The 26,839-nt window shown below is 36.7% G+C and overlaps 5 protein-coding genes and 1 non-coding gene across 7 annotated transcripts; 3 read left to right on the forward strand and 3 right to left on the reverse strand.

The window, feature by feature from the left end:
• The first annotated feature begins 1,191 nt into the window (after nucleotides 1-1,191).
• LOC131790638 (uncharacterized) lies at nucleotides 1,192-4,265 on the forward strand. The gene is made up of 2 exons (XM_059107871.2): nucleotides 1,192-1,585; nucleotides 2,701-4,265. Exons 1-2 carry the CDS (start codon nucleotides 1,232-1,234, stop codon nucleotides 3,076-3,078), a joined length of 732 nt encoding a protein of 243 aa, XP_058963854.2. The 5' UTR covers nucleotides 1,192-1,231; the 3' UTR covers nucleotides 3,079-4,265.
• A 3,797-nt stretch (nucleotides 4,266-8,062) lies between these two features.
• Nucleotides 8,063-11,712, reverse strand: LOC131790667 (uncharacterized). The gene is made up of 3 exons (XM_059107901.2): nucleotides 11,568-11,712; nucleotides 10,356-10,464; nucleotides 8,063-9,020 (listed from the first exon to the last, which is right to left on the reverse strand). Exons 1-3 carry the CDS (start codon nucleotides 11,700-11,702, stop codon nucleotides 8,677-8,679), a joined length of 588 nt encoding a protein of 195 aa, XP_058963884.2. The 5' UTR covers nucleotides 11,703-11,712; the 3' UTR covers nucleotides 8,063-8,676.
• A 63-nt stretch (nucleotides 11,713-11,775) lies between these two features.
• On the forward strand, nucleotides 11,776-15,256 carry LOC131790622 (protein-L-isoaspartate(D-aspartate) O-methyltransferase-like). The gene is made up of 3 exons (XM_059107853.2): nucleotides 11,776-12,230; nucleotides 12,868-13,053; nucleotides 13,856-15,256. The coding sequence occupies exons 1-3, from the start codon at nucleotides 11,795-11,797 to the stop codon at nucleotides 14,083-14,085; spliced, it is 852 nt and encodes a 283-aa protein (XP_058963836.1). The 5' UTR covers nucleotides 11,776-11,794; the 3' UTR covers nucleotides 14,086-15,256.
• Nucleotides 14,974-17,996, reverse strand: LOC131790623 (uncharacterized). Its single transcript, XM_059107854.2, has 3 exons — nucleotides 17,501-17,996; nucleotides 15,969-16,156; nucleotides 14,974-15,570 (listed from the first exon to the last, which is right to left on the reverse strand). Exons 1-3 carry the CDS (start codon nucleotides 17,886-17,888, stop codon nucleotides 15,409-15,411), a joined length of 738 nt encoding a protein of 245 aa, XP_058963837.1. The 5' UTR covers nucleotides 17,889-17,996; the 3' UTR covers nucleotides 14,974-15,408.
• A 522-nt stretch (nucleotides 17,997-18,518) lies between these two features.
• Trnav-cac (transfer RNA valine (anticodon CAC)) lies at nucleotides 18,519-18,591 on the forward strand. Its single transcript has one exon. It is a non-coding gene; the product is annotated as a tRNA-Val (tRNA).
• Nucleotides 18,592-19,619: 1,028 nt separating this feature from the next.
• Nucleotides 19,620-26,790, reverse strand: LOC131790619 (transmembrane protein 134-like). Of its 2 annotated transcripts, none has more exons than XM_059107849.2 (7): nucleotides 26,461-26,790; nucleotides 22,590-22,651; nucleotides 22,101-22,163; nucleotides 21,691-21,767; nucleotides 21,051-21,095; nucleotides 20,612-20,665; nucleotides 19,620-20,492 (listed from the first exon to the last, which is right to left on the reverse strand). In XM_059107849.2, the coding sequence occupies exons 1-7, from the start codon at nucleotides 26,650-26,652 to the stop codon at nucleotides 20,413-20,415; spliced, it is 573 nt and encodes a 190-aa protein (XP_058963832.1). In that variant the 5' UTR covers nucleotides 26,653-26,790; the 3' UTR covers nucleotides 19,620-20,412. The 2 variants fall into 2 exon arrangements, with proteins under 2 accessions (XP_058963832.1, XP_058963831.1); XM_059107848.2 differs by having other exon boundaries at nucleotides 26,410-26,790.
• Between the last annotated feature and the right edge of the window lie 49 nt (nucleotides 26,791-26,839).

Genomic DNA, 26,839 nt, shown 5'->3' on the forward strand with positions numbered 1-26,839 from the left:
AATTCAAGATAGTGCCGTACTTATTAATTTTTTCTGGTGAAATCTAACGTCAATCTAAAAAGCTGAAAGTCTGGAAACCTCTACCCTCTAACTAAAAACTGCTGACCGCGGTTTGACGTCTACAGAGAACACTCCTGACGTGAATCTAACACTCTCTCTTGGTAAATACTACCCCTCAACTCAAATGTAAACTTGGTATTCCTTTCCATTTATCCTTTAAAAGACACTTCGTAACAACTTTAGCATTCCTTTCTCTACTTCAGAAAGGAATTCAGTGAATTTTCTCAAACTCTTGCAAACAGGTTGGATTTGAGTTTACAACTGGCTCCTCCCAAAACGAAAATTTTGTCGTGAACAATAAACTAGGTTGCATTTCCGAAAACCCTAGACAAAAACGCACCAACTCTCTCTAATAAGTTGTCTCCTACACGACTTCGTCTAGAAAATCTAACTAACGTTCTCACATTGTATTACATAACGAATGAATTTTGTCATTGAGCAGCGAAACGTGGATTCTTAACTTAAGCCATTGCATAATTCAGTTAAGGTGCTTTTCACTTTAATAAAGTTAAATCATATCGACCACCGAACAAAATGTTCACTAAGAAAATGATAAACAGAGGAGTATCACCAATGATATTCAAGTTGTCGCAAATGTGTTTAACTTATACCCTACAATTCCAAAGTAGGGGTGTTTGAACATATCCTAAACTTCTTCGTAAAATTATTGTTTACGGCTGAAGTGTGCTTAAAGTAAATGGGGTATAAAGGAACTATTAACTAACCGTGTGCTACACCGTTAACCGTCGGGACTGCCATGACTGATTTAGAAATTAATATTCCTTTCCTCTTCTGGGACCTTTCGTTGAGTAATCTCGCGCAACAACGTCTGAAAGTTTCACAACGTTCCGTACTTTTTCACTACACGTGAGCAGTCGGCGACGAACAACGCGGGCTCCATCTCAACAATACTAGCCCCGGAGGGGAGGGTAAATTAATGTTGTCACTCAGGAAGTGAAGCTCTAAGGTACCACAGAGATATAATGTTAACAAAGTGTAGAGGGTTTATAAAAGCCTTTGTAAATAAGCAATCATAGGCTTAATAATTGACAACATAGTAAAAATATTCGCGCTAAAAAATCTTCTACATACTACTTAAAACCACCTACCCCACCCTCGCAGCTGCCAAAATCTTGCCACGAACACTGAAGTAGACCGCCTTGAATACAACATGTCTGAAACTCGTGTTAAGATCAGGATAGGTGTTTTAGCAATCCAGGGAGCATTCTTCGAGCATAGAGCCGCCCTTCTCAAAGCAGCGAATGATTTAACACTCAGCAAGGAAACTGAGATTGAAGTTGTGGACGTAAGAGAGCCAGATCAACTGGTAGAGTTGGATGGACTGATATTACCTGGAGGGGAAAGCACGACAATGAGTTTGTTCCTTCAAGCAAGTAACTTTGAGGAGGTTCTTAAAGAATGGATCGCTGCTAAAGAGAATCAGAGAGTTGTATGGGGAACTTGCGCTGGACTGATTTTACTTTCAAATGACATAGAGGGTCAGAAAGAAGGTGGACAATCAAATGTAAGTTGTTGGTTTGAACGAACACAGAACAACTCGGAGAGGGGAGTATCACATAGTTAGTGTTTTGTGACAGAGTATAATTCCTCATAGAGTATCCCCAGCCTCTACTCTTAAGCACCCAGAGCTCAGCACTTGATTCCCTTATGAAGGCCTCTCCCTCCCCCCACTTACTCCCCTTCCCCTCCCCCACTGGCAACCAGCTCTGTCTATGAACTGAGTCCTTTGCTTATTAGAGGAAACCAATCCAGGCCATCTATTTTCTCTCCTTCCCACAATCCTTCACCACATGCATATAGTGGTAAGTCATGGGGTTAACATTAATGAGCACAACCCTGATGGCTGTGTCAGGGAGCATGTTCAGGATTCGTCTACTGAGTTCCTAAAGGGACTCATCAGGCATGACAGGGAATCCATGAAAGAGATGGAAAATTGTAGTAAGAATCTGAAAGGTAGTATGAGTTGGATCTGTAAAGTAGTTGTATCAAGGAAGAAAAATCTCAATAAAACAACCAAACTCTTCCATCTGTTCTATTGGTCCAAGGAAAGTCTGAGTTTCCCACAAAGAATCAAACCTTAGAGTGAAACCAGATTTTACTTAAACACTTGACCATGGAGTCAGAGAGACCTTGATAGTGAGCAATGCTTTAACGGGGTTCATATGTGACAAATATCCATCCTAGAAAAATTGATATTGGTAATAGGACAGAGTGGAGTCCAATGCAGTCTGTAATCATACAAGTAATTAACAAATGGGACAACTGCAAAGTGGGAGTCTGATATATAAATCAAGAGTATGATAACAGACAGAATTGGATGACATTAAGTCCTGTTACTACTTGATCAAAACTGCGACAAAATTTGAGAAAGAAACTGGACATTGGTTTTACATTTTCATAAAAAAACGCCAACTTGGTAAGATGTGAGACAACAGCACAGGCATGATACATTCTGTTCACTTACACAGGCATGACGTGTTAAGAGTCCAATCACAAGTATGATGTGTACACAGTCCTATCAATGCTCAGGCTGGTGATAACCAATCATGTTCCAGAATTTTGTTATAGTTTTTGATTAGATTTATAATAGTCACTGGTCACTATAATCTTTGTCATCAGATTGGTGGTATTGATGTCACAACCTCCCGGAACTTTTTTGGTCGTCAAGTCAACAGTTTTGAAGCAAATGTGAGTCTCCACAATAAGTTTCTTGCAGAGTATCATAGCAATAGTTCAAATGGATTCAGTGATGGCAGCATAGATGATGGGTACCATGGTGTTTTCATTCGAGCTCCAGCAGTGGTGTCTGTTAACAACCCTAAAGTTGAAGTTTTAGCCACAATCACTGTACCACAGAGAGAGGAGCCTGTTGTGGTGGGTGTGGCTCAGGACAACTTGATTGCAACTGCTTTTCATCCAGAATTGACAGAAGATACGAGATGGCATGCATACTTCTTAAGACAAATTTTAGAGAAGATAAATCCTGCCAAAAATTGAGATAAACAGTAAAATTGGGAGGCTTGTGACCCTCCAAGAAGCAATAATTTTTTATAGTTTTATATAAAATGCAGACATTTTAAGTCACATAAGTAGAAATAGTTTTACAATCACTGATTCAAGGATATCAAAATTCTATTTCATATACTTAAAATTTAATGAAGTTACTTTATCATGTAATAAGATAGTCAAAACCTATGTCAAAACAAGAGATCAGTGCTCTCTTCACAAAACAACTTTAACTCCTCAACTCATGCATTCATGTTGAGGACTATTCCAGTTGAGTAAGAGGTTTGATTCATGGGCTAGTGTTAAACTTACATGCTGGTACTTTGAATTATGGCAGCTTCTTCAATAATGAGGTTGCCTGGTTAAGACTGGGGCTATTTCATGTAAAATTGATATTAATGTGCAAGCCATATAAGCCTAAACTTTTTTCAGGCCTTATTTTCACTACTGCTTAAGTAGTGTTCATTACTGCGAAGATCACTTTCATATTTACATCTTTATCCACAGTTCACATATTTATGATTTTCATATATTCACAGTTATTTATTCATCACTTCATGGGTTTATATGGAACCAAAGTAGTGATCAGCTCCCAGTTGACTTGCTAGCTAAGTTGGTAGAGCACTGCACTGGTTTCACAGAGGTCATGGGTTAAAATCCAGTACAGGCCAAAATTTCTTTTTTCAGGCCTTATTTTCACTACTCAGTGCTCAAGTTGTGTTCATTACAGCAAAGATTGCTTTCATATTCACATATTTGGAATATTGAGGGCTGTATTTAAAATTATAAGCAATTTTAATATTTCAAATAACATTGGGTAATGGTAACCTTGAGCTGTCATAAGTAATATTCACAAGCAGTTGTTTTTGTACTAGTCTTGTTATTTAATAGAACTGACTATTTTAACCAGGCATTAACAAACCATTATTTACAAGGTCGCATATCGCTCCTACAATGAAATATCCATTATAAATGCTGTGGTTCAAACTTATGTATTCTTAAAGATACTTTTAACTTTGTGTTTAGGTATGGTTAAGTGTAATTATAAACCATGGTAACAAAAACATATACCTAGATAATTGTAGACTTGTATTTTACATGTCCAATTTTGTCTCAGATTATTTAAATTAATTAAGCCTCTAGAACTGTAATAAAAGCTCTTTAGCTTGGTACTCACTCATTTTACTTTGGCATATGGAGAAATTCTAGTAAAAGGTGTACTCAAAGGGTGCCTTATACCCTACTGTTGAAGTGGACTCATTTAAACCATTAATGCTTTTCGCATTTATTTGGTTTGATATCTTATGATTTGATTTTTTTTAAGTCTTATCACCTCAAAACTTTTATGCAGAGGGCTAAAAACGACCAATATTTATGTAAGTTAAATCTCCCAAAGCAAAATGGTTTACGAATCACATTTACTTGGTTCTTGGTTATGATGTATTGGAGGACAGACGCATAAATGATGTTACCATGACAACATTTTTGCTTCTTTAAAACAAATAAATTGCATGTCACCGTGGGTCTGTTCAGTAATAGATCACAGATGACGTTTAAATGTGGTAAGAACAACACAGTGGTAGATGAAGCACAGCTATGTGTGTCTGATGTTCTTGGCACATTTTGACGTAATCTGTGATCTTTAACTGAACAAACCTACGAAAACATGGAAACTATTTGTGTTATATACTAAAGAAGCAAAATGCTGTCATGGTAACACCATGTATGCGTCTGCCCTCCAATACATCTTAACCAAGAAGCATTTAAAACACGTGTAAAATTCAGCCTATTATATCACTACATGTGGGTTCACCATGGTATATTTTTTTCCATTGAGGATCAACGCCCACGAGAAATTCTTCAATCTCGTCGAACGGAGAGTAAATTGACACTTTCACGATCAGGAAAAAAGTATATATACCTGTAAATTCCAGAAAATTTTCCTCATAAACCGATGGGAATGTTCTGATAAGAACTGACTTTTTCCCAAACTGAAATAAGAAATTCGATGAAAGAGACGTTTGGCCGAGATAAACTTCTAAAACCCTTTCTACCGTCTGTTCACGCGAATTTCTGTCTATTTCGAAAAATGAGCACATTATTCACATGGACTATCCTAAAGTTATTTTTCCCGGAAAGTAACGATCAAGATTTGATCTAATTTCCTTTGGTGTCGAGGGTCGCTATGTTTGCAACTGATAGGGAACGTCACATCTCTAAAGCGCTTATGTCACTTTGTACGGGTTTGTTATGAGTGCTGTTTAGAAAACCAAGTCTAGAGCAAGCAGTAACGAAGTTAGCAATTTACTGAGTCTCGAAATAGCAAACTCAGAGTAATCAAGACAACCAATATGAACAAAGTTTTAAATTATAATTAGTCACTGATAACTCAAAGTAAGAATAGGCAAACTACCTAAACTACGAAAAGTATCTGAAGCCCTTACGTCACATCATGAGAGACTTCAATGATCTATTTGGAGATCCTCGCAGAAGTCTCTACGTTCAAAGCTGTTAAAATTGCGAAATAATTTCACACGTACGCCCTCACGTCACATAATGAGAGACTTCAATAATCTATTTCGAGATTCTCGCAGGAGTCTCAACATTCAAAGCTGTTAAAATTGCGTAATAATTCCACACGTATGCGCAACCGTCTCGTCGTCAGTGCCTGGGGTACCTGTGATCCGGGATTACCCTGTGGTAGCTATTAGTGATTTTTTTCGTCGACAAGAATCGAGATTAGAACATGGTAATCCCCTGAGATGTTGAGGTCCTTCTGATCTTTTCGCCTTTGGTAATTCTTTGTCAAGTTTGTGACAAATTCTGCCCGTAAACCCAGCTTCGTCATCAATTTCTCATAACGAAATATAACTTCCTGCCGGAGACCTTCAATTAGTGTTACCTATTTGGTAAATATTTTTGCTAAAAAAAGCAATTTTTGGTTTTCCATATTTGGAGATTAGCAAAAAAACAACAATTTTCACTTCAGAGCCAAATTGGATGGCAGTAACACCTTTCTGACCACGCCTTTATCTTCTTTCTTCACCTACGTGCAGATGCTCTTACTGCAGACGAAAAGGAACGACGTGAGATGGAGCCATTTTTCAGAGAGTCGTTCAAACGGTTATGTAACCAAGAATTTTAGATCATGCCCCATGCTGTCCTGTCTTTTTTTATCTTTCCTTACTCAAGAAAAAAGTTTTTTGTTTTCGAAAAGTTATTTTCGTGATATTGGTTACGACATTGACCTCTTTGTGAGTGCCGACAGAAACTTTAGGGAGGGGCATCTTAACTCCAGGGACTTCTGTAATCAGCGTGGATTGGGTCGGCCGCAGTCAATCATCTTGTATCATTTCTCTTTATAAGCAGGGAACAAGTTGTTTTTGGTAAACATTACATCCACCTCACGTTAACGATAAGGTTCAAAATTTGACTAGGCTAAACAGAAAGCCAACATTGAATTTTTTTAGGATTTCCGAAAAGCAACCATGGCAAAGTTTACTCCAGTCACAAGTAAAGATTCAACGATTAAAGAAACTGGCGTTTCGGAAATCAGGAACTCGCAATCAGATCATGATTTGAGTCTTGAAGATGTACAGGTTGATCTTGAAGGTGGAAACATAAGGCAGAAAACCAAAGAAGAGAACCATACAGATCAGCCGAAAAATCACGAAGATGTGACAGCCAAGAGGATCGAAACTCATTCAAGTCGCGCGGCGCGGGATAGATCGCAGCAGTACGAAGACAGAATGCCGTGGGTGACGAGACGTCGAGTCGGAATCGTTAAGGAAAGTGATGAAATACTAGTGGAACGAAGGAAGGCAAGGGTTTTGAAAAAGAGATTTGGAGAGGAATTGATTCACGAGACGCCGTCCATTTTCAACAAGAAACTCTAAAATATACTGGTTAAAACTAAACAAGATTCAGCGATAAACCCTTACTGATAAGAGACGTGATCATTCATGAAAAATTATTTTGAGATACCTTGACTATTGTTATATATATGTGTATGTATGTATATATATATTGTTAAATAAATCTTTACATTGTACCCTTTCGGATTGATAATCATCTCAGCCTCAAGCAACCCTATACTCCTTTCACTCATAATCTGAAATGAGTAAGATATCAATCAACAAGGTATGGGGAAGAAATGTCATATGAAATAGCTTGTGATAGTGTACTCTGATCGTCCGGGTGAGTGTAGTCCTGAAAAGCACCGTTTTCGGTAATGGTGACTGACATTTCGACAACCTGAGTGTCAGAGTCAGCTTGTCACTTAACTCTGATAATTACTTCTGCTCAAGTTGTTGAAACGTCAGTCGCCACTACCGAAAACAGTCCTTTTCAGGACTACACTCACCCGGACGAACAGAGTACACTATCACATGTTACCCCTGGTTCAAACCATTTACCGTATGAAATGGCTTACTCTGTAAAGTTGAAGTAAGAGTTTCATTATCTCTTGGTTTCAAAAAGTTGAACGATGTAGATAGAATCCAGACCGAGATAGACCTCAGCTGATGATTGGACTGAGGGTTTGATACTTTTCCTTCCCTTGCCCTTACTCTATCCTCGCCACCATTGGTACTCCAAGTACCACGATTACCTTTGCGACCATCACTTCAGCTTCGGGTCTGATTACGATACTAACGAGTACACCTCCGTCTGACATTTGAAAGTACAGTTTTACTGAACAAAGATGACTCGCCAACATGATGTTTCCAGTTTAACTTTTGACGCTCCTGTCTTATATTTAAGGGGGTTCCGAAGACCATTGACTAATTTCAGACATTTATCGTCAGATACTGGAAAGGACAGCTTTACCGACTAGGAGAATCTATGGAGTAGGTTTGAGTAAGGACCATTTTCATTTGTCAAAAACCCTCTACCGAATTCAGCAGATTATTACAAACATTTGGGTCTGACTATTCAGTATTTCCTGCCACGTCTAACAGATCAATGTTTCATTTCGTGTCTTGCTGTTTCATTAACAATGTGTTGTGTATTTAATACCCCTAAAACAGTGGAGACAACAATTCGTTCCTTGCTTTTTAAATAATTTGTTCTTCTAATTCGACCAGATGATTAGTTAACTATGTCAGAGGTTTCAATAAAAGCGCTCACCGGCGGTCTACCGCTGCCCATAAGACCTCTTACCGCCGTTTGTTTGGCTTGTAACTAGCCTCTCTTGTAAGGGTTTTGCCTTACGGCCCCTTTTTCCTGCTCAGCCGTATATTACACTTTTGGTAGCCGCTTATGGAAAAAGTCAATGAAACTCCACTATATCCTATCAAACGTCGTTTTATTTAGCACCGATACTTTTAAATCAATCAGTTGGTTTCCGATGTCATAGTAAATGGACAATCAGATTGTGTGTATCTCAAATTTTGTTTCTTTGCTTCTTATCACCTTTTTATTTGAAAACGTGCGAATATTTCTGTTTGGTCACTCTGAGGAGTGAAAGGATTAATAATGTAGCCTTGTATGCTACTTTTTGAAGACAGTAATATGACTCTAAATGTTTGTTCTGCTCTGGCAGCAACTAATTTTGAGCTTCCTGCCTGTTACCAATCGTTTCTCAACCATTCACATTTTACTTGATTTTGGTGATGAATTATTCTGATCTTTCTCTTGATTCTCATCAGATTCAGAGGGTTCTGAGCACCACAGCTCTGCATACAGTAACTTTCCCCACAGACTACTGTAAGGGTGTGCGACTGTAGTCTTCCTTCCTCTGTTGTCTTCGAGGTCTTTACCCTCATTAGCCCATTTAAAGATTGAACCTTCCAAATTATAAATTCTAATCTTCGATTTTATTTCTTCATAAGCAGGCTTTCTCATTTCAGACAACAACTCCTGAGCAAGAGCGCTTGACCTGTAACCCACAGAACAGTAGCACACAACCTGAACACTGTCTTCAGGTGATTTCCCTATAGTGAAAAAATATTTAGTGTATCAGATGGTGTTAGTGCTCATTTCTGGTTTTTGCTCACCTCTCTTAAAGTGGCTCCAGCTCCATTTTTCTCTGTAAATGTAAGATATGGGCAAAAACAAAATACTGGAACTTTTTAGATATTTAATTTCCAAACACAACTCGACAATTTCATATCGAATTATTTTTTCTCTCTCTCTCTGTAGCACTGTCCCTTCTCCCCAGACACATGCTTCTTTTGTAAGTTTTGGTTTACTGCTCTGCCTCCAAGAAATCAATGCTGATTACTACTGCTGCATAAACATACTCTATATTTATTCAATCATCTAGTTATATATTTATTCATTTATTAATCTTTTTGTTTATCTATCTATCTATTTATTAATCTTTTATGTATGTATTGATTAAAAACATATTGCTACTATTGGTATGGCAAGTAATGTAGTACTAAAAATATTGTAAAAAAAAGCTATTAGTGTTTGAATTAGTATTGTTAGCAGTGTAAACAGTATTAGTTGAGCAAGTTTCTGTAAGCTGTAAAGCGAGTTTTTCAAGTAATGTCAGTAATTGTTAGTAGAGTAAGTACTGTAAGTAATGAGTTTTCTAAGTAATGTTAGTATTGTATGTAATCATAATTGACCCCTCACACTTCAATAATAAACTGTCATTTATGCTAGACCTCACAGTCCACACACCACAGCAGGCCCTTGGTGGGTCATTGTGTTCTAACACTTAACCCTTACAGAGCTCTTTGCTACCCAGGAGTTTGCAGTAAACAATACTGAAATAGTATCGAAATGCAGCATGGTCTCCTTGTCTCTTGATGCTACAAAAATCAGCAATGAGTAGCAAATGGCACCCTATCAGGGTACTCTAGCGCCCTCCAAGGTAGAGAACACCAATGTAAGAAGAGCCCCCCATAAAAACTGACCCCACCTTGATGAAAAACTAGACTTTTAGATCCTGTGTCTTAACCATCAGGTTGTGCAGGGGACCCAGTGGCTTGGTGGCTGTTGTGATGAACTCCAGATCTAAAGCTCAGCTTTCAAGCTCTGCATAAGAACCTGTATTGTAACTTTGAGCAAGACACTTGGCTCTCAAGGTGCACTTCTCCAGCCAAGAGTAAACATGCCTACTATTAAATTGTCAGGAGAGCCTGATGAAGTATTGGGAAGTAATCCTCTGATGTACTAGAGGAGTAGGGAGGAAGGGAAAACAATAGTCCCAGAATAATCTCCACCAAAATGGGTTTCCTAACTCATGAGCAAATTTAACATTAGTTTTTCTTCCCCTGATTAATGGTCATAGGCAGAAAGATCTCTCCCTTGCTTACCTGTTTCACAAATAGTTTTCATGAGACTGTCCATGTCTTTTGTTGATGGGTCAACATGCCTGGCACTGCAAAGATGGCTAACTTGAAATTCTTTCTCTTCTCGAACATCCTTCAAAATAAAATAAAATCATCATTACTTAATAACTTGAGATTGGTTTCACTAAGCCTGGGGCAAAAACAAATTTAGTCAGTAAATCCATCTTTAGTTTTAATAACAACCAGTTGCCACTTGTTAACAGATGTCTGACAAACAGCCAATCATATATTTGCCTAATGGGTGTAATGAACTTCAACTCCTCGGCTTAGTCTCCTAGCCTCTTTTTGAGCCTGTCTTACTTTCTGTAGTTCAGGTAGCATCAGTATATTTTTAAGCTGATGCCTCTTGACTCATGCAGAAGAAAGAAGGACTGGCCATAGCCTAAGGAGTTGGAAAATTAGTGATATTGTTTACCATCCCACGCAATTTGGTAGAAAGCAATATGCCAGCAAAGAGGCCAATCAAGCCATTGCTTAATCCTGTCTCCATGACATGAAGCAACTGAATTAAGATAAGAGTATTGGATTGGATGAAGGTTACCCCCCCACCCCCCCAACAAGCAGAGTGTTTGGTAACAGAACACAACACAATGACCTGAATCTGAACATCTCCAACCAGAGTCCAGTCATCAAACCCGTAAGGCCAACGTGAAATAAGTCCAATGAAAATTATACAATAAGCTCAGTTATGCACACATTCTGATTGGTTCTATTGGAGGGCAGACGTATGGATGACATCATCATTAAAACTTTTTTACCGTATAGTTTAATTTTTCATTATATAATACAAATGGATTCCAAGTTGCCGTACTTCTGTTCAGTAATAGACCACAGAGGACGTCAAAATGTGGTAAGAACATCAGTGACACACTCGGTTGCACCTCGTGTGCCACTTTATTGTTCTTACCACGTTTTGACGTCATCTGTGATCTATTACTGAACAGACACACGGCAACTTGAAATCTATTTGTTAATTATATAATAAGCTCAGTTATGCACGCATTCTGATTGGTTCTCAATTATGATCTATTGGAGGACAGACGTATAGATGACGTCATCATTAAAACTTTTTTACTTGGAATCTATTTGTTAATTAGATAACTTTTAATACATGTATGTTTAACACGATCGAGCGAATACATGCAAAATCGGAGCAAGGTTTGGGAAAATACTAACCAACAAGACTAACTTCTGACTTGAACTGCCTTTTTTCATAAGCTGCCACAACTCTCCAGTTGAGATATACGGCACCCCAGGGAATCTCGCCTTCACTGTCTCTATAACTAATTTCATGGCCATGTTGTTGATCATGAATGTTCCTCATAACACACTATTGTCTTCTGGGAAATATTTTATAGTGCTCAGCCCCAGCCTCTCACTGTTGTTTCGTGTTGTGAATAATAATGAGCCACTACACTTTGAGGTGTGTGATACTTATGCTATATTATGGCTTGGCTTATGTAATCGCTCAGCAGATAGAAACCGGTTTCTGCGAAGGAAGAAGCTGCCCAGAAGGTGAAGAACGAGCGGAGCAACAGGATCCGGAGCTTACACAAGAACCAGTTCATGCAAGTGGCATGGAGTGGCGCTCGCATGGAAATGACAACGATGATCTTGTTTCTAAGCTTAAGCGGAACAAAATCATCAAATCTCGACGAGTGGAGGACGCTATGAGAAAAGTAGATCGGGGAAACTACTGTAGTATCTCACCGTATATGGATTCTCCTCAGGCGATTGGATATGGCGTGACAATTAGTGCTCCTCATATGCACGCGCACGCTTTGGAGATGCTCAAAGACCATTTGTATGAAGGGGCTAAGGCTTTGGATGTGGGTTCAGGTATGATACAGAAATTCTATCTAATGCAGTCAGAATCTTCCAACAAGGGGGTTATATTAAAGTATTAAAGTGTCTTCCTAGAATTGAAGAGCCATAGTGATTGTTTTGTTAGGAAATTTTTTTCTTTTTTTTCTCATACCTTGGTGTGGGTTGGGGGTTTATTCTACACCCCCTTCTCCTAGCTACACCTTTGTACCCTATCCTTCATATCATAATGCTTACTCAGCTACTTCTTTACATGCTGCTTCCAATGAAGATGAAGTAATCTTTCACAAGCAAAATACCCTTCTAAGGAAAAAGTTCTATTGAATTATGAAGCAAATCTGGGGGGTGGGGGGGGGGGGGGTTTAAAAGCAACTACTAAAATCTTTTTCCATAGAGTCTCAAAAATTTGAATGATGCCAGTAATTAAGTACTCAGTTTTTATTTGGAAAAACTTTCTATCAGCAACCATTTTGAATTTTTAGAGTAGGGTAAGATCTGTGACAAAAATAAATTTCTAACAAGTGGTGGCTTGGTAAATGATAACAAACTTGCAATACTAACTGGCTCACTGTAAATAAGACCCCCTTCAGTCCTTGGGCTGTATCTGTTGAAAAATATTTCATATATCATCCAATAAAATTCTTTGTTTCAGGTAGTGGCTACTTAACTGCATGTATGGCAGAGATGGTAGGAGAGAGTGGAAAAGTGATTGGTATTGACCATATTCCTGAACTTGTGGAGATGTCTAAAAAAAATATAAAACAACAAAATTCTGATCTTATGACCAGTGGGAGGATAGTTCTTGTGATAGGGGATGGAAGAAGGGGATATGCAGATGGTAGGTTACCAAAATTATGGAAACAAATGTGACAATAATGGCTGTAAATATATGGGAGCTGGTCATTATGTTGGATCCAAATAAACCTTGTCAACTCAGTTGGAAGAGAGCTGCATGGGTATCATAGAGGTCATGGGTTCAAATCCCATATGGGCCTTAATTTTTTCAGGCCTTATTTCAAATACTAGTTCAGTAGTGTTGATAACTGCGAGGATTGATTCTTTAAATGTAACAATATTTCTGCATATGAAACGTTCTCATGCACCTGCCAATGTTGACAATAAGAGTAATAAAGCAATGGACAAATTTCAACCTTGTTTTCTAGAGTGATCCCCTTCTAGAGTTTATTCAGATCAATGAATTGTCCACACAGATTTTCCTTGGATTACTTTTAGAAACATCCAATCATTTATTTAGTTCCAAATTTGTCCATTGCCTCGAAATGAACTACTTCTCATTATTTAACAACAGCTGGAGATATGTGAAACAACACAGACAAATGTTTGTGGGTCAGGGGAGAAAGTGGGAGTGGTCATGATCTAAAAATTCTGACCCATATCTCATTCATGGGATTTTTGCAGCTGTAGTAGCTAGAAGACAGACTTGCCCTATCGCTTCTGAATTAAGCATATAAATCATGAAAATAAGAGAGATGATAACCACCATAAAAAGCTGTTAATTTGTAAACAAATTCTTCTTGTCAGTACTATACAAAGTGTAAAGAAACATTGTGTAGAATGTGTATACTGATGTAAGGGTGTTAAGATTCAAGGATTAACTGGATACATTTTGTTTGTTTCAGATGCACCATATGATGCAATTCATGTGGGTGCTGCAGCTCACCCCATCCCTGATGCCCTGTTGGAACAACTGAAGCCTGGAGGCAGGCTTTTTATACCTGTAGGCCCCATCAGTGGTGACCAATGGCTTGAACAGATTGACAAGGACAAAGATGGAAATATAGTCCGGCAAAAGTTAATGGGTGTACGATATGTACCTTTAACAGACAGAGAACAACAACATAGACCTTGATCACAACATGTCTCCTTTGTGCAAATATTTTGATATGTAGGGTAATAAGGATGTAAATGTTTGAGATGAGATGGCAGTTGTTCTTCATTGAATACTGCACGGTGCAGAACAAGTGATGGTTGCAGCTAGAACTTAAGGACTGATGAACTATCAGATACCTCAGCAAAGGGTTGGGATAGGATGTGGTAATTCTGTTTAATACTAATATCCCATGATATTGTGTGGTAATTTGGATGGTTAGTTGTATTGTATGATAATCCAGCAGGAGACCTGTCACAAATCACTTCTCTATTTGCGTTGTTTTCCTGTCTTATAAGAAATGCATGCAAAATAATGTAATTGGCCAATAAATAACTTATCAGATGTCTTGATGTGTTGTATTGCTGAATATTTTTACTGTTTTTTTTTTAAATGTATTTTGACTTGCCTTGCAGGCTTATCAAGATACATTATATTTTGTAAAATTACTCAGCAGTACTACACACCAAAATGCCCTATAAGATATAAATGTGTATATGTGTAAAAACCAATGCAGGTTCCATCCTTTGCTCTCTCTCCACTTTTAAGTTGGTTGGAATGTGTGTTAGCTTTTACTCTTAAATTTTTGAGTCAGCTAAGCATGAATGCCTTATGCTTTAAGATTATATTCTCAGAACAGAAAGCATTAGCCTCTTATGGGACACAGTGCATAGAATTTGCAATTTCAATTTTGGGAGAGAAAGGGTTATCAAGCTTCCTCTGTGCAGCATCACCATGGGCACCAGTCTACAAATGTCCATCAGGAACATGGCAACTTGTATTGTGTTTAAATAATTTTCCCAAGATGGTGAAGAACAACAATTTATTGCATTACAGATATACTTCAGAAAAATCAAGCAAATGTCCATATAGTGTCTATTAACTTTCATTTATTTTTTACAAATATCTAAACTACAAAGTTTACCAAAAAACCACAAACATACATGTTACTTGTGATCCTTGCTTCAAAGCAATAATCTCACAGACATAGTTGGACATTAACCTGCCTTTCCAAATTTCAAATACTAACTAAATTAATTTTCAATTTTAAGTGTAGCTTACATCAAACCTACAGCAACAGACAAAATTAACAGCTACCTCCACAAACATACCAGGTTACATTATAACACAACAAAAAATTGAACAACACACTTTATACTGTGCTTTTAACTAGTACAAAGGTATCACCTAAACAGCAAGATCATCAAATTTTTTGTGGTCTAAAAGCACGTTTTCTTTTTCATTTTTACAGATGTGCTAGTTCTGAAAGCTTATGCCCCCAATCATGCCTAAACCCTGTTCAAATCAGTCCTCAGGTTCTGGTAGAAAATATTGTGTAGCCCAAGTGCCTTCAATTCCTTCTACTCTGACAACACAATAAAAATTTTGTGAAAGTATGTCATCACTGTCATCATCTAATTCTCTGATGTCATATGCCTTGTCATATTTGATCTCCAAAACATCAACCTGGTGAATAAAGAACAACAATCCACTGAGTGAGTACAAAGAAAAATATTCAAAGAACTATAATGCCTTTTGAATGTCATGTTACTAGAACACTAATAAAGTTTATGATACACTTGGCAATAATATATATCCATTGCTACAAATTTGATTGCAAGCAAAAGTTAACAACAGTTTTTTATTAATAGTTAAGGAGCACACTTAGAAACGTTTTTACACTGGGTGTGGAAACCTTGCCTTCCCTCTTTATTCCTAGGACTCAATTTAAAAGCCATGTGATTGAATCAGGCAACCTGATTGGCTGCCTTTACTAGCAATTTACAGATGAGACAAGAAATAACAGTATTGGGTACCCTGGATGAACAATGTTAATGAATGAGACCTTGAACTCAGTAACTTACCTGTGTTGTATCATTGGTATCTCCTATCATGTCAAATTTTGTAATCTGAAGAACAGGTAGTTTCTTCTCCTCAAAATGTGCTTGAAAAGCTTCGGTGACATCAACCAATGTTTCCCTCATTTCTCCCATAAAACAGAGTTCCATTTTCTTGGGGCTGTCTTTTTTCCTTAAGACATAACCTGGAGTATCTGTAAAATTTCAAAAATAGTATTTTTAAGCCTGATGTATAATACAAAACCTTGTGTTAAGAATCATTTCTTGCACCCTTGTATCTTCCATTATACAATTCCTAGTGAGCTGACAAGGTGAGTTTTTTTTTCAACAATTAAGGGTTTCTTTTGTTAGTGATCATTTCACTTATTCTCCTGACCATAATGTGTGATTCAGGGATGATACTGAAGGAGAAATTAGAAACTAGTTTCTCTTAAAAGATCAAAGGGTCAAGAAGAGAAATTTCAGAGTAACCATATCACCATAATAACTATTAGGTCATAACAATATTTCATGTGTACAGGGTGGTATTTCAGATCACTGCTAGGTCTCCAGAGTTAATATCAAACAGATCAAAACCCATCCTCTAATTCCTTTGAGTTCAAAATCGTTGGAAAAGTTTATCCTAATTTTAGCATCTCTTAATGTCTTGGTAAAGGTATTCTCAAGTTTATCTTAAACACAAATTTTGCTTTCCCCAATTTTAGATCTGTGTATTTGGACAATAACACATTAGGTGCTAAATCTTCAAACGGTATTACAGATGTTATCTGCTCTAAGTGACTAAGTCAAAGACTTAAAATTATATGATTGAAGCTTATGACGTCAGTGCAACGATCTAGCCACAGACTATTGGTAGATGCCACACAACAGAGTATTTCATCTTTAATGCCTTCCTTAATCACATGCATATAAGTAAAGGATGATATTAATGAACTTACAAGACTAAGACAACAAACAACTATTTTTCGCTTATCCGTCAAAGATTTAAAGCTTTGAGATAGAATAACGCTTAATTCTTTGTACTTTGGCAACTTACAATCAAACGACTAGTTATTTGTTTATAAATTAAATTTGACATCAAGAATCCAAGCGGAAGTGGTTTAAAACACAAGTTTATCAGCTGTGCCGATAAAGAATAGCCAAAATAACCAAAAGATCTGCCAAATCATGAGAGCGTTCCCAACTACAGAAAATTTTCCACGTGCTCCGCGTAAACCTGACAAAAGACGATTAGGAGACAAAAGGGGATTCAGCAACACACAAGCTAAATCACGGAGAATTTCTTTTTTAGGTTACGTATCTGTCTAAACTTTTTTCTCCTAATAATGATCCGGCGGAAAACATTTATCTCGAAAACACGCTAAACTCGAGCTCAATATTTCAATCAAAATCCTGTAGTCGTGTTCCATCGCGCGCGACTGAACACGCGATTTGATCACGAAACGAGGGATAATAGCAATTTACGAAGCGCCGTGGAAAAATTTTGCAACCTTATCGGAAATTAAGACAAAAAATAGCTGAATAAATAGATAAAATACCTGACGTTGGTTCCTCCAAATCAGCCAGAATGCATTCAACTGTATCCGGTTCTTGTTCCTCATCTTCGACTTCTTCATCGTCTTCGTCGTCATCTTCGCCCTCTGCTCCTCCAGCGCCGTCATTTTCTTCCTCTTCCTCATCATCTTCATCACCTTCCTCGTCTCCTTCTTCATCTCCTACTCCTTCCCCTTCGTAATCTTCATCTTTGTCGTCGTCCTCCTCCTCATCCAGGTCATCTTCTTCGTCTTCATCGTCGCTCGCGCCTTCCTTAGCCGCTACTCGATCACGTGCTTCCACAGCAGCGCGCCGCTTCGCTCGAATATTATTTTCAACTTCTTCTGCCTCCTCCTCTTCTTCTTCACTCGAATGTTTACGCTTCCTTGGCATTTCTAGAATCGAAGAAGCACCTAGGGTGACGTTTGGAAGGAAAATGGGACGAAATAGGCTTGGAAACTGCCTCGAGGGCAAGGAACAAAGGCTGGAAGTAATTAAAGCGCGGAAAATGCCGCGTGGGGGAAATCAAGAAAATTTGAATCTGGACAAAGGACGCCAAATGGACTCCGGGATTAACGTTTCGGAACAATACTTTTTGCACATGTGCGTGAAACAAAGAGCAGTTGTTCATTGAGTAAATTTTTAGGTCAACTGATCCATAGATAAATAGCAAGGAATTGAGAAAGGAAAGAAAGGAGGGGGTGAATTTAGGATGAAGACGGTCGAGACCAAAAAAATTACCTCAGTGAAGTCTGGGGCGATATATTTTCAACGGGTATTCTTTCTTTAAGTCAGGCATAGGAACTCTTGTGTCATGAGAGACAATTGTTGTGGGTCTTAACAGAAGGATAAGAGCTTTGCCAGCTGAGGAATAAAAGGTTTCATCGACTCTTCAGTTCAAGCAGATGTTTAGTCAGTAATTATTTGCATTTATCACAAGGCCGAAAGAGAAAAAACTGAGGGCGATAGGACCAAGGAAAATAAGAATTAATTAATTAAAGTTTCCCCACACATATCGTTGTGGTCTTTGTAGTGTAGTGGTTATCACGTCCGCCTCACACGCGGAAGGTCGCAGGTTCGAGCCCTGCCAAAGACATATTTTTATCTTCACATTTGAAGACAAATTGTTTTTAGCAATTTTTTTCAGTTGTTTTATTTTGTTTTGTTTTATTTTAGGTAAGATCAGGAGTAGTTTTTCCCATGGTAACTACAACGTGAAGCTTTCAGAAAAGAATCTAAGTTTAGTAAGGAACGAGAATTCATAACTTATTGGCCACTTTGACTCACTCTGGCGAAATATGCAGTAAGATCGTATATATTTGGGTACAAGATCATTGAGAAGAAATCTGTAGTTGTTGGACCTATAATAAAACTCGTTAGGCTCTAAATAATTCACATCTGTCCCAGTTTTGTTTTTAGATAAAGCGAGAGGTTGAGCTATTCCTGTTTCTGGTTCTTCGGCCTCAATGAACGTGGGAGGTCTAGGTACGAGCACGGAAGTAGACGGTCTGCTACTTTGGTTCAAGTCTAAAAAGATCGTTGGCAAAGATATTCACACTTAATGGGATGGCGGAAGCGGCAAACGCGATTCTCCCACATTCACGAAAAAATTAATTAAATTGAGATCTCTCTACACGAGACACCGTCGGCTCCAAGTTTAAAGAGAGTTGTCTCATGAAGGAGCCACCTCAACCGGGTTAACAGATTCATAGTTGATTGAAACATTTTTTAACTCAGGAATACAGATTGGGCATCTAAAAGAGACTTCCTGAAAAGTAGTGTCCTAGAGCTGAGCTTTCAACATAAAATGGACTAAGGGAAAAAGTACTAGATTCCCAAAATCACCTGCTGTTTAACCCCCTCCCCCCCCCTCAAAGCCTTTGATTAGACAGGATGTTTGAATAACATTTTCCTGCAATGTAATTAGAGGAAAGCGAGGGAGTGGGTGGCTGTTGATGGGGCCATAACAAGACTTGGTTCTGGCTGGTTCTCATTTCTTTGGTGTCTCTGAAAAACTGATTTTGACTCTTGAAGAATGCAATCAAGATTACAAAATCCTTCCACAACTGAAAATTCAAACAGACCAACACCATGCAGTGAAAACAAATAAACAGTTTTGTTTGATTTGACATGTAGGATTTAATATAAATAACACTCTTTGATAATTATTGATAGCATTAAACAAGTCACATATTATAATTCAAATATTACAAATGAAGGCAATGCCTTTAAAAACCGTAACACCAAAAAGTCATGAAGAAAACAATATTAAAGTTAATAAGTCCATTAATTAGGTTATTACACAATGTTTGGCCCTCGTACATTATTTTAACGTTGCAATATTTAAACGCCTTCTTGTAAGCTGTATAATTTTTCAACCAAAGATAGTTGGGATATTTATATATTGGTTTAATTTTGATCCACCAAAAACAGTCTTTTGCCTTTACCTTGTGAACACAAAGGAGTAAGTACCATCAAACCAAATGAAAAAGGAAAAACTAATGAAGTCATGCTAATTAGCCCATGGAGTCTTTCTCTGCATTCCCTGTTCACAGATGAAAGGGAAGCTTGTAGAGATTTTTCAAACTCTGAATGCCACTGGGGCAGCTCAATTTATTAGAGTCGTGACAGCCCGGCAGATTCTGACCAATTATCATGATAAAAAACATACTCAAAGAAACTTCAAGTAGTATTTCACAATATAGCCAATACTGGATTCCATAAAAGTTTCAAGATTTAATAAATAACACATCATTTTCATTTCAATAGTTTTAGTGCAATGCAATACAGAGACTTTCTTGATCAAGGGTTCTGAACCTATCCAATTCTGGGATTTCATTATTCTCACCACCAATAACAATTATCACCCAATATTTTGTAATGTCATTAATCAGCCATAAAAAAGTTATATTCTATGTCACTGAAATGAGGGTATACTCTCAAAGTTATATCCTCTTTGTCCTTTAGTAGCTCTGTATATGTAAATTATGTGATATCCTGCAAAAAAAAAAAATTCACAAATTTAGTAATACAGCATTAAGGGCCCCAGAGTACAAAGTAAAGATGGAAGTGTAGGTATAAAGTTCATATCAGGGTTGAGGGCAATCACCAATTACCTCCAGGGAGAATGCAAATAGCAGCACAAACAAAAAATATCACAATCTTCATTCCTGGATAAGACAAACCAAAAAAATATTAGTTTCATTTGCCCATGATTGCACATCAAAAAATAACCATCAGTGGTAATATTAAGCAATCAGTGATCTTTCTGCCTACAGTAAAAGAGTTCATGAAAAGTTTCTTTTTCTTGTTTGACTTGGTCTGTTGGGATTTTTTACCATTGTAATAAGTTTTGTGTGTGTTCCTTTCGAATGATCAAGTTTAGAACCAATGATCAATTACAGATCATTCAGACCAAAGTGCATCCTTATTTTATGACAAGCTTGCAATGCATTGCCCTGTTTAAAGTGGTCCTTAAATAAAGTCTTATGGGGGGGGGGGGGGGAAAGAAGGGTGGACTGATAAGAGCTATTTGAAAATCATAAAATTACAAACCATCCTCTCTCATAGCAGTAAGGATTATTCCAGCTAACAGGAAAGCTGGAAAAGAGGAAGAAGAAAGGGAAAAAGGTAAATTTGCATTGTATAAAAACAAAACAACTTTATCAGTGTGACAGATTTACTGTTGGCCTTGTAGTTGTCACTCAGGCCCACTGATTAAAACTGCTCGCAACAGATATCTAGAAACACACTACATGAATCAATTACAACACAATTACCATAATAAATCATAAAAGGCAGGAGGTAAATCAGTTTGCTATTTACAGACATGGTTGAGGAGTTGAACTAAGGTTTGCCACCCCCCTCCAAAAAAAAAAACAAAACAAATTCATCTGATGGTGAAAGCAGGATGCAAACCCAGGATCCACTGATTGAAAGCCTACCATGCTGTCCACTCCATCAAATAAGGGTAAAGCAGTTTGTAAGAAATAGGCAATAATGATAGTAAATAGGATGACCCATGTTATTAAAATCATTCTTTCAAACCCAAAAGTTCTTACTTATGGAAAGGACACAATATTCTTTAAAATATTAATTAAAATTGTTCTTGCTATTTATTTCTCTACCAACTTGAACACAGTTTGGTTAATGAAGACTTTTACTTTTTGTAAAAAAAAAATAATTATATACACACCAATTCCAGCCACAAACAACAAAAAGGCAGCTGTGACAGTCTTCCAATTTTCTTTAATTCTGGGATGTCTTAACCAACTGCCAAGAAAACAATGCAAGAGAATATCTGAGTTAAGTCTAGGAAACTATTTCACAATTAAGTTCTCACACTTGATATACATGATGCCAACAAAGTTCACAAGTTAACAATAGTTCAATAACACTCTTTTGACAATTATTGATGGTGTTAAACACTTCACACATTACAATTCAAATATTACAAATGAAGGCAATGCCTTTAAAAACCATAACACCAAAAAAACCTTACTATACTAGATTCATCATTGGCCAATTCAATCAGAAACAACTACACATTTTGCAAATTATATGACTCTGATACAGATTATATATTCAAAAAAAGTATATACTTACAAAAGTGTTTCTTTCTTGAAACCACTTACATCTTCTTGAGAATCAAATCCAAACGAACTTGCACTGTAAAAAATTAAAACCTAGGTCAAGGCGCAACATGATAACCATGACTGACAAAAAGAGTTGTTATTTTATATTTGAGGAAACATGCATTGGTAAGTTTTTTTTTTCTCTTGCTATACTTTATATTAACCTCTCTAAATGAAACTGTTTTTTTTTTTTAGTTTTGTTAACACATAATTTCCTCTTTTTTATTGTAATCCATAAGAAAGCCCAAAGACTACCATCAGTTGACAACCAAACCATATTTCTTTTTGGAAGTTATTATGGTTCAAATAACAACTACTAATAGTCCTGAGAGTGTTTTCACTTTAACCCACTATAAAGGAATGGAGAACAGCAAATCAACCATCACTTTTGAGGGTGAGTTTGAATTAATACTTGTAGATAATTTCACTTTTTGTGCTTTTTCATCAATTTCACACATACCCAACACTTTCAGTCTTCCTCCTTTCAGAACTTGCTCCAAATGAACTTGAAGAGGCTTGGAACTATAAAAAAAATAGTAGGATCACACTAAATGATAGTGCTACCAATATACAGTTATTTTTACATCTTTGTCAGATGGTAAGCTCACTTTAAACCCATTACTTCTCAAGTAATTTACTGATTTTACAGACCTCAGCAGCCATAAGGTTACAAGGCACATAAAAAATCTCAGCATTGATCTAAGTGCAACCAAGTGTTCACCACAGTAATATTGTATATGTTGTGATTCAATTTTATCCTTGGTTCAAATTTTATTTCCCTTTGTTTCAAACTCATTGTCATACATTATAGTACTCAAAAATAAAAGAAAAGAAAATTTGAACCATGGATGAAACTGAACCACAACATACATACACTCACATACACATTCAAACTCATTATCATGCATAACAATACCCAAAAACAAAAGAAAAGAAAATTTGAACCAAGAATAAAATTTAACCACAACATATACCACTGAGAAGACCTGAAACAGTCTTCAGCAAAATAATTTTTTGCTTGAAATTGAATTCTGATATCAAGCCAATTATTTGATGATAGGAATTCGTAAGGTATCAGAAAGGAAAATTAGCATTTTCATTTAAACTGAGATGGTGTGAAAATTATGCATAGTATCCCTGTAAAAGTACACATTCTCTTGTGGCTTATTAAACACTGAATTCTGATATTTCATTTCATTTCATAATTTTTACCACTGAACAGAATGGGAGCTTATTCTTTCATGCTGAGAAGTTCTAGAAGACAAGTTTATTTTGACAATGCATTTTGATCAACATGTTTCTTTTTTATGATCTGCACATATTGACAGAACTAAAAAAGTGTCTGGTATTTTTATTTTAATATCTGATTATTTTTTAATCATTTTTTAAACTTTAAAGTAGTGCTTTTGAACAAAGTTTTTATTGTAGATGCTATATCTCAAGAAAAAAGGAAAAAATCTAAAATCCAGGACATCCTTTTAGGGATCATTACCTATACTTCCAACATTATCTTCAAGTTTCACGAAAAACCAACTGAATACCAGCCAAGAATAAACTATTGAGAGATTAGAACTCAAACCAAAACACTTAACCAGGAAAAGAAACTTGAAATTTCATAAATGTGTCTCCACTTCACAACTGGGAAGGCTGTTTTGCAACCACATTGAAGCAAGCCCTTTGACACTGTTCTGCTTGTCAGCACTGTTGCATGCTAGAGAGCAAAGACCTAACACAATTTGTAAGGAATTATGTCAAGAAGGTTAAGTGTAGCACATGTGAATATGTAGCTATCTATGTCGAAATGGTAATAGCGTGCATAGTAAATCAGCAGTGCAAATGGTTGGTTAGGTGATGACATTGACATGAAGTGTCATCAATCTAACACCTTTTGTTCTACTCTCAAATTACTTTTTGCTTTTTATCTCCTGAAGTAAAAAAGATACCAAAATAAAATTTTAAGAAGTTGAAAGATCTTTTTCATTTTTAGATGTTATATTTTCGAGTAATTAAAAAAATGATTTTTACCTTCTGTGATACCTTGATGTAATAACATAATTATACATTTTGCCTCTTTCATTAATGCAAAAATCTATTATTTGTCTTTCCAGACATAAGACCAAAATGCAGTGAAAAAAATTAATTAATTAATTAAATACAGAAAGTATGTTTCAATACAAAGCCAAGCTTACAATGCACAATTTAAGTAAATGACATATCTCAGAATTCTCATTATTTATTTATAACTAGCATCATGAATTATACACAGTATTAAGAACTGAAAGTATAATTTACCAAGAGAGGGATCTTCACTGAAAAAATATTGTTATGATGCTAAATGCTTAATATTAAAAAATTTTTATCAAATATTCACTAGTATTAAGTTCTGGATGCCTCCTTTTTATTGTTGAATGTATAAGTAGGAAACATACACCCATCTGTTTGCTGGATCTTATTCACAACTTATGTCCTATAGTCAAAGCAAATTTTCTAAAAAGGTTTTTGTCCTTTAGGAAAGTAATTATAATATTTAAATGACTAAAATTTAAATTTTCTTAATACACACTGCTCCTAAATGGTGAAAATTTGACTTTTCCACTCACTTTATTTTGTTCAACAATGGTATTTAACATAACAATTGTATAAAGAAACAGTCATGATTTTTCTTTAGATTTTCACACTATTGCCATGAAAATATTTTTGAAACTGTTTTGTTTTTGCTGTCAGAATATAACTGTTACCATTACTGAGACTATACTAAATAATAATTTAAAATTTTATGATAGTTGTATTAAATTCAGTCTATAACCTGCACAATCTGACTACACTGAACTGTCAGGCTGTCAATAGCACATGCAAAATGTGTTACGTTGCATACTAAGAAATTCAAACCCGGGAGGAAGTATATTCCCTTATTTGTGCCACCTCTCCCCTTTTAGCTCCCTGTGCTTGATACCTTAAAAGGTTACTATGCCATAATGTGTACAATTTTTGTCTTTATCAATGTCAGTAGAAAAATGATAGGATTTTTAACTCGAACAGGATCATGGTTTAAAGACCATAAGCTGCAGACCAATCTTAACTGTTCCCTTCTGGTTCAGCAGCAGTTGTGCAAAGGCATGGAGTGAAGGCAAGCAAATAAGTCGAGGGCAGTGGGGAAAGAGCTACCTTTATTATTTTTCAGCCAGCTTTAACTACTGCCCACTAGGATATCAAGAGAAAGGGAGGCAGTGACACATCTACAGCTACAAGGGGTCTAGGAGTCTCCCAACCAAACCTCCCTTAAAATGTGCCCCTTCCCCACTGGTTCAAACACAATCCTTGACAATGCTCAAGGATAATTCATCTTACACTTACCCTGGTGTTTCTCAGACATTATTACTTTTTTGTCTTTTTGTAACCTTTGAAGATGTTGTTGTAATCATGACAGAAGGTACATGTAAACAGACAGTAGGCCAATCTTTTTAAATATTTTCATTTTGAGGAGAATCAGATGCTTCCTCTAGATCTAATAACCTTTAAAGAACAAGTTCTGGTTGGTTTTGACATTTCCTATTAACTATGGTTATGACATTTCCTAGTAACAAGGTACTAGTGTGGTTAGGGCAAACCTAGTTTTTAACATCTCACTGAATCAATGTACTCTCTATTGCATAATTCCACACTGTTTGTAGCATGTTACCAAGGTGGATCCTCGAGCTCTGTTCCCTTTGGTAACTCTCTACTTAAGACACCTCAGCTTCAAAGGGGCAAAACAAAGTGAGATATCAACCCACACAAAGAGGGACAGAGAACAGAAATGTTAATTTTATATTTACATTTTAGTATGTTAATTATAAATTTACATTTTAGTATGTTAATTTTAAAGTTTATTGAGAATTTAAAATTAATATTATCATAACAAGAGCCTGAAGACACAGAGCCAGCAATTAAGGTTCAACATAAAAGACAATAATTTGGTGGAATTGACCCGAAAAAATTGATGACTTTCGGTTTCCAGCGATGTTTAAGTCTGCTATTTTAGGTTTGCGATTATTTAGAGATAGAGACTTGCTTTATTCTTAAGTTCTTTGGATTATCACACAAAGTTTGTCAGTCATAAATAAATAAAGATCACTGTACAGTGTGTACGTGAGAGACCAAGTAAGAAACCAGGCGTTGGATGTTGGTGATGAAAAAAACGAAGACAAATGCATTGGAGCATCCGTGCAAGAAATGCCTGTTATCCGTTACTTTAAGTCACACGCGCGCATGTACGAAATGTTGTGTCGAAATCGTTTTACCTTATTTGCTGACCATATATCTCCATACCCTAGATCCTTGTCTTCACTTACTTCTCCGCTCTTTCCGGCATAGTCTTGATCATTTTGTACCTGGACGTTCGGCTCAATTGGTCTTGGAATTCGCCCCTTTTTCTTGAATTTTTTCGTTCGCAACGCTATATCGGCATCTTCTTCGTTGTCTAAGTCCTCCGAACTCGAGTTCAACAGTTCGTTTTGCTTGCTATACGGCACATTTGATGCCATGGGTATCGCCACAAAGAAGATCTACCAAGCTAGACCATGATTTACGCAATAAAAACTTGATTTAATGGACGTCGCTTTCCTCTCCGGGAAAAATTTTAACGACCAATCTTCTTGTTATCATTTGACAGTGGCCTCTCTTTGGTGTTTACGCCTTTCTGGCTGAGAGAAGGTTGGGAGTTGAGAAAGA

The sequence above is a fragment of the Pocillopora verrucosa genome, chromosome 2 (genome assembly GCF_036669915.1).
Source record: "Pocillopora verrucosa isolate sample1 chromosome 2, ASM3666991v2, whole genome shotgun sequence".
NCBI classification, from domain to species: domain Eukaryota; kingdom Metazoa; phylum Cnidaria; class Anthozoa; order Scleractinia; family Pocilloporidae; genus Pocillopora; species Pocillopora verrucosa.

What these genes read in the sequence shown, in the direction of transcription:
- LOC131790638 (XM_059107871.2), top strand. Translation starts at nt 1,232, where the DNA reads ATGTCTGAAACTCGTGTTAAGATCAGGATAGGTGTTTTAGCAATCCAG. An exon ending in AAGAAGGTGGACAATCAAAT is followed by an intron (nt 1,586 to 2,700) that starts GTAAGTTGTTGG and finishes CTTTGTCATCAG; the next exon opens with ATTGGTGGTATTGATGTCAC.
- LOC131790667 (XM_059107901.2), bottom strand. Translation starts at nt 11,702, where the DNA reads ATGATCAACAACATGGCCATGAAATTAGTTATAGAGACAGTGAAGGCG. An exon ending in GTCAGAAGTTAGTCTTGTTG is followed by an intron (nt 10,465 to 11,567) that starts GTTAGTATTTTC and finishes TTTATTTTGAAG; the next exon opens with GATGTTCGAGAAGAGAAAGA. An exon ending in GAAAACTATTTGTGAAACAG is followed by an intron (nt 9,021 to 10,355) that starts GTAAGCAAGGGA and finishes TTTTCACTATAG; the next exon opens with GGAAATCACCTGAAGACAGT.
- LOC131790622 (XM_059107853.2), top strand. Translation starts at nt 11,795, where the DNA reads ATGAGCCACTACACTTTGAGGTGTGTGATACTTATGCTATATTATGGC. An exon ending in GGCTTTGGATGTGGGTTCAG is followed by an intron (nt 12,231 to 12,867) that starts GTATGATACAGA and finishes TCTTTGTTTCAG; the next exon opens with GTAGTGGCTACTTAACTGCA. An exon ending in AAGAAGGGGATATGCAGATG is followed by an intron (nt 13,054 to 13,855) that starts GTAGGTTACCAA and finishes TGTTTGTTTCAG; the next exon opens with ATGCACCATATGATGCAATT.
- LOC131790623 (XM_059107854.2), bottom strand. Translation starts at nt 17,888, where the DNA reads ATGCCAAGGAAGCGTAAACATTCGAGTGAAGAAGAAGAGGAGGAGGCA. An exon ending in TTTGGAGGAACCAACGTCAG is followed by an intron (nt 16,157 to 17,500) that starts GTATTTTATCTA and finishes GAAATTTTACAG; the next exon opens with ATACTCCAGGTTATGTCTTA. An exon ending in ATACCAATGATACAACACAG is followed by an intron (nt 15,571 to 15,968) that starts GTAAGTTACTGA and finishes TTTATTCACCAG; the next exon opens with GTTGATGTTTTGGAGATCAA.
- LOC131790619 (XM_059107848.2), bottom strand. Translation starts at nt 26,652, where the DNA reads ATGGCATCAAATGTGCCGTATAGCAAGCAAAACGAACTGTTGAACTCG. An exon ending in TTCAAGAAAGAAACACTTTT is followed by an intron (nt 21,768 to 22,100) that starts GTAAGTATATAC and finishes TTTTCTTGGCAG; the next exon opens with TTGGTTAAGACATCCCAGAA. An exon ending in GTTGTTTGTGGCTGGAATTG is followed by an intron (nt 21,096 to 21,690) that starts GTGTGTATATAA and finishes CCTCTTTTCCAG; the next exon opens with CTTTCCTGTTAGCTGGAATA.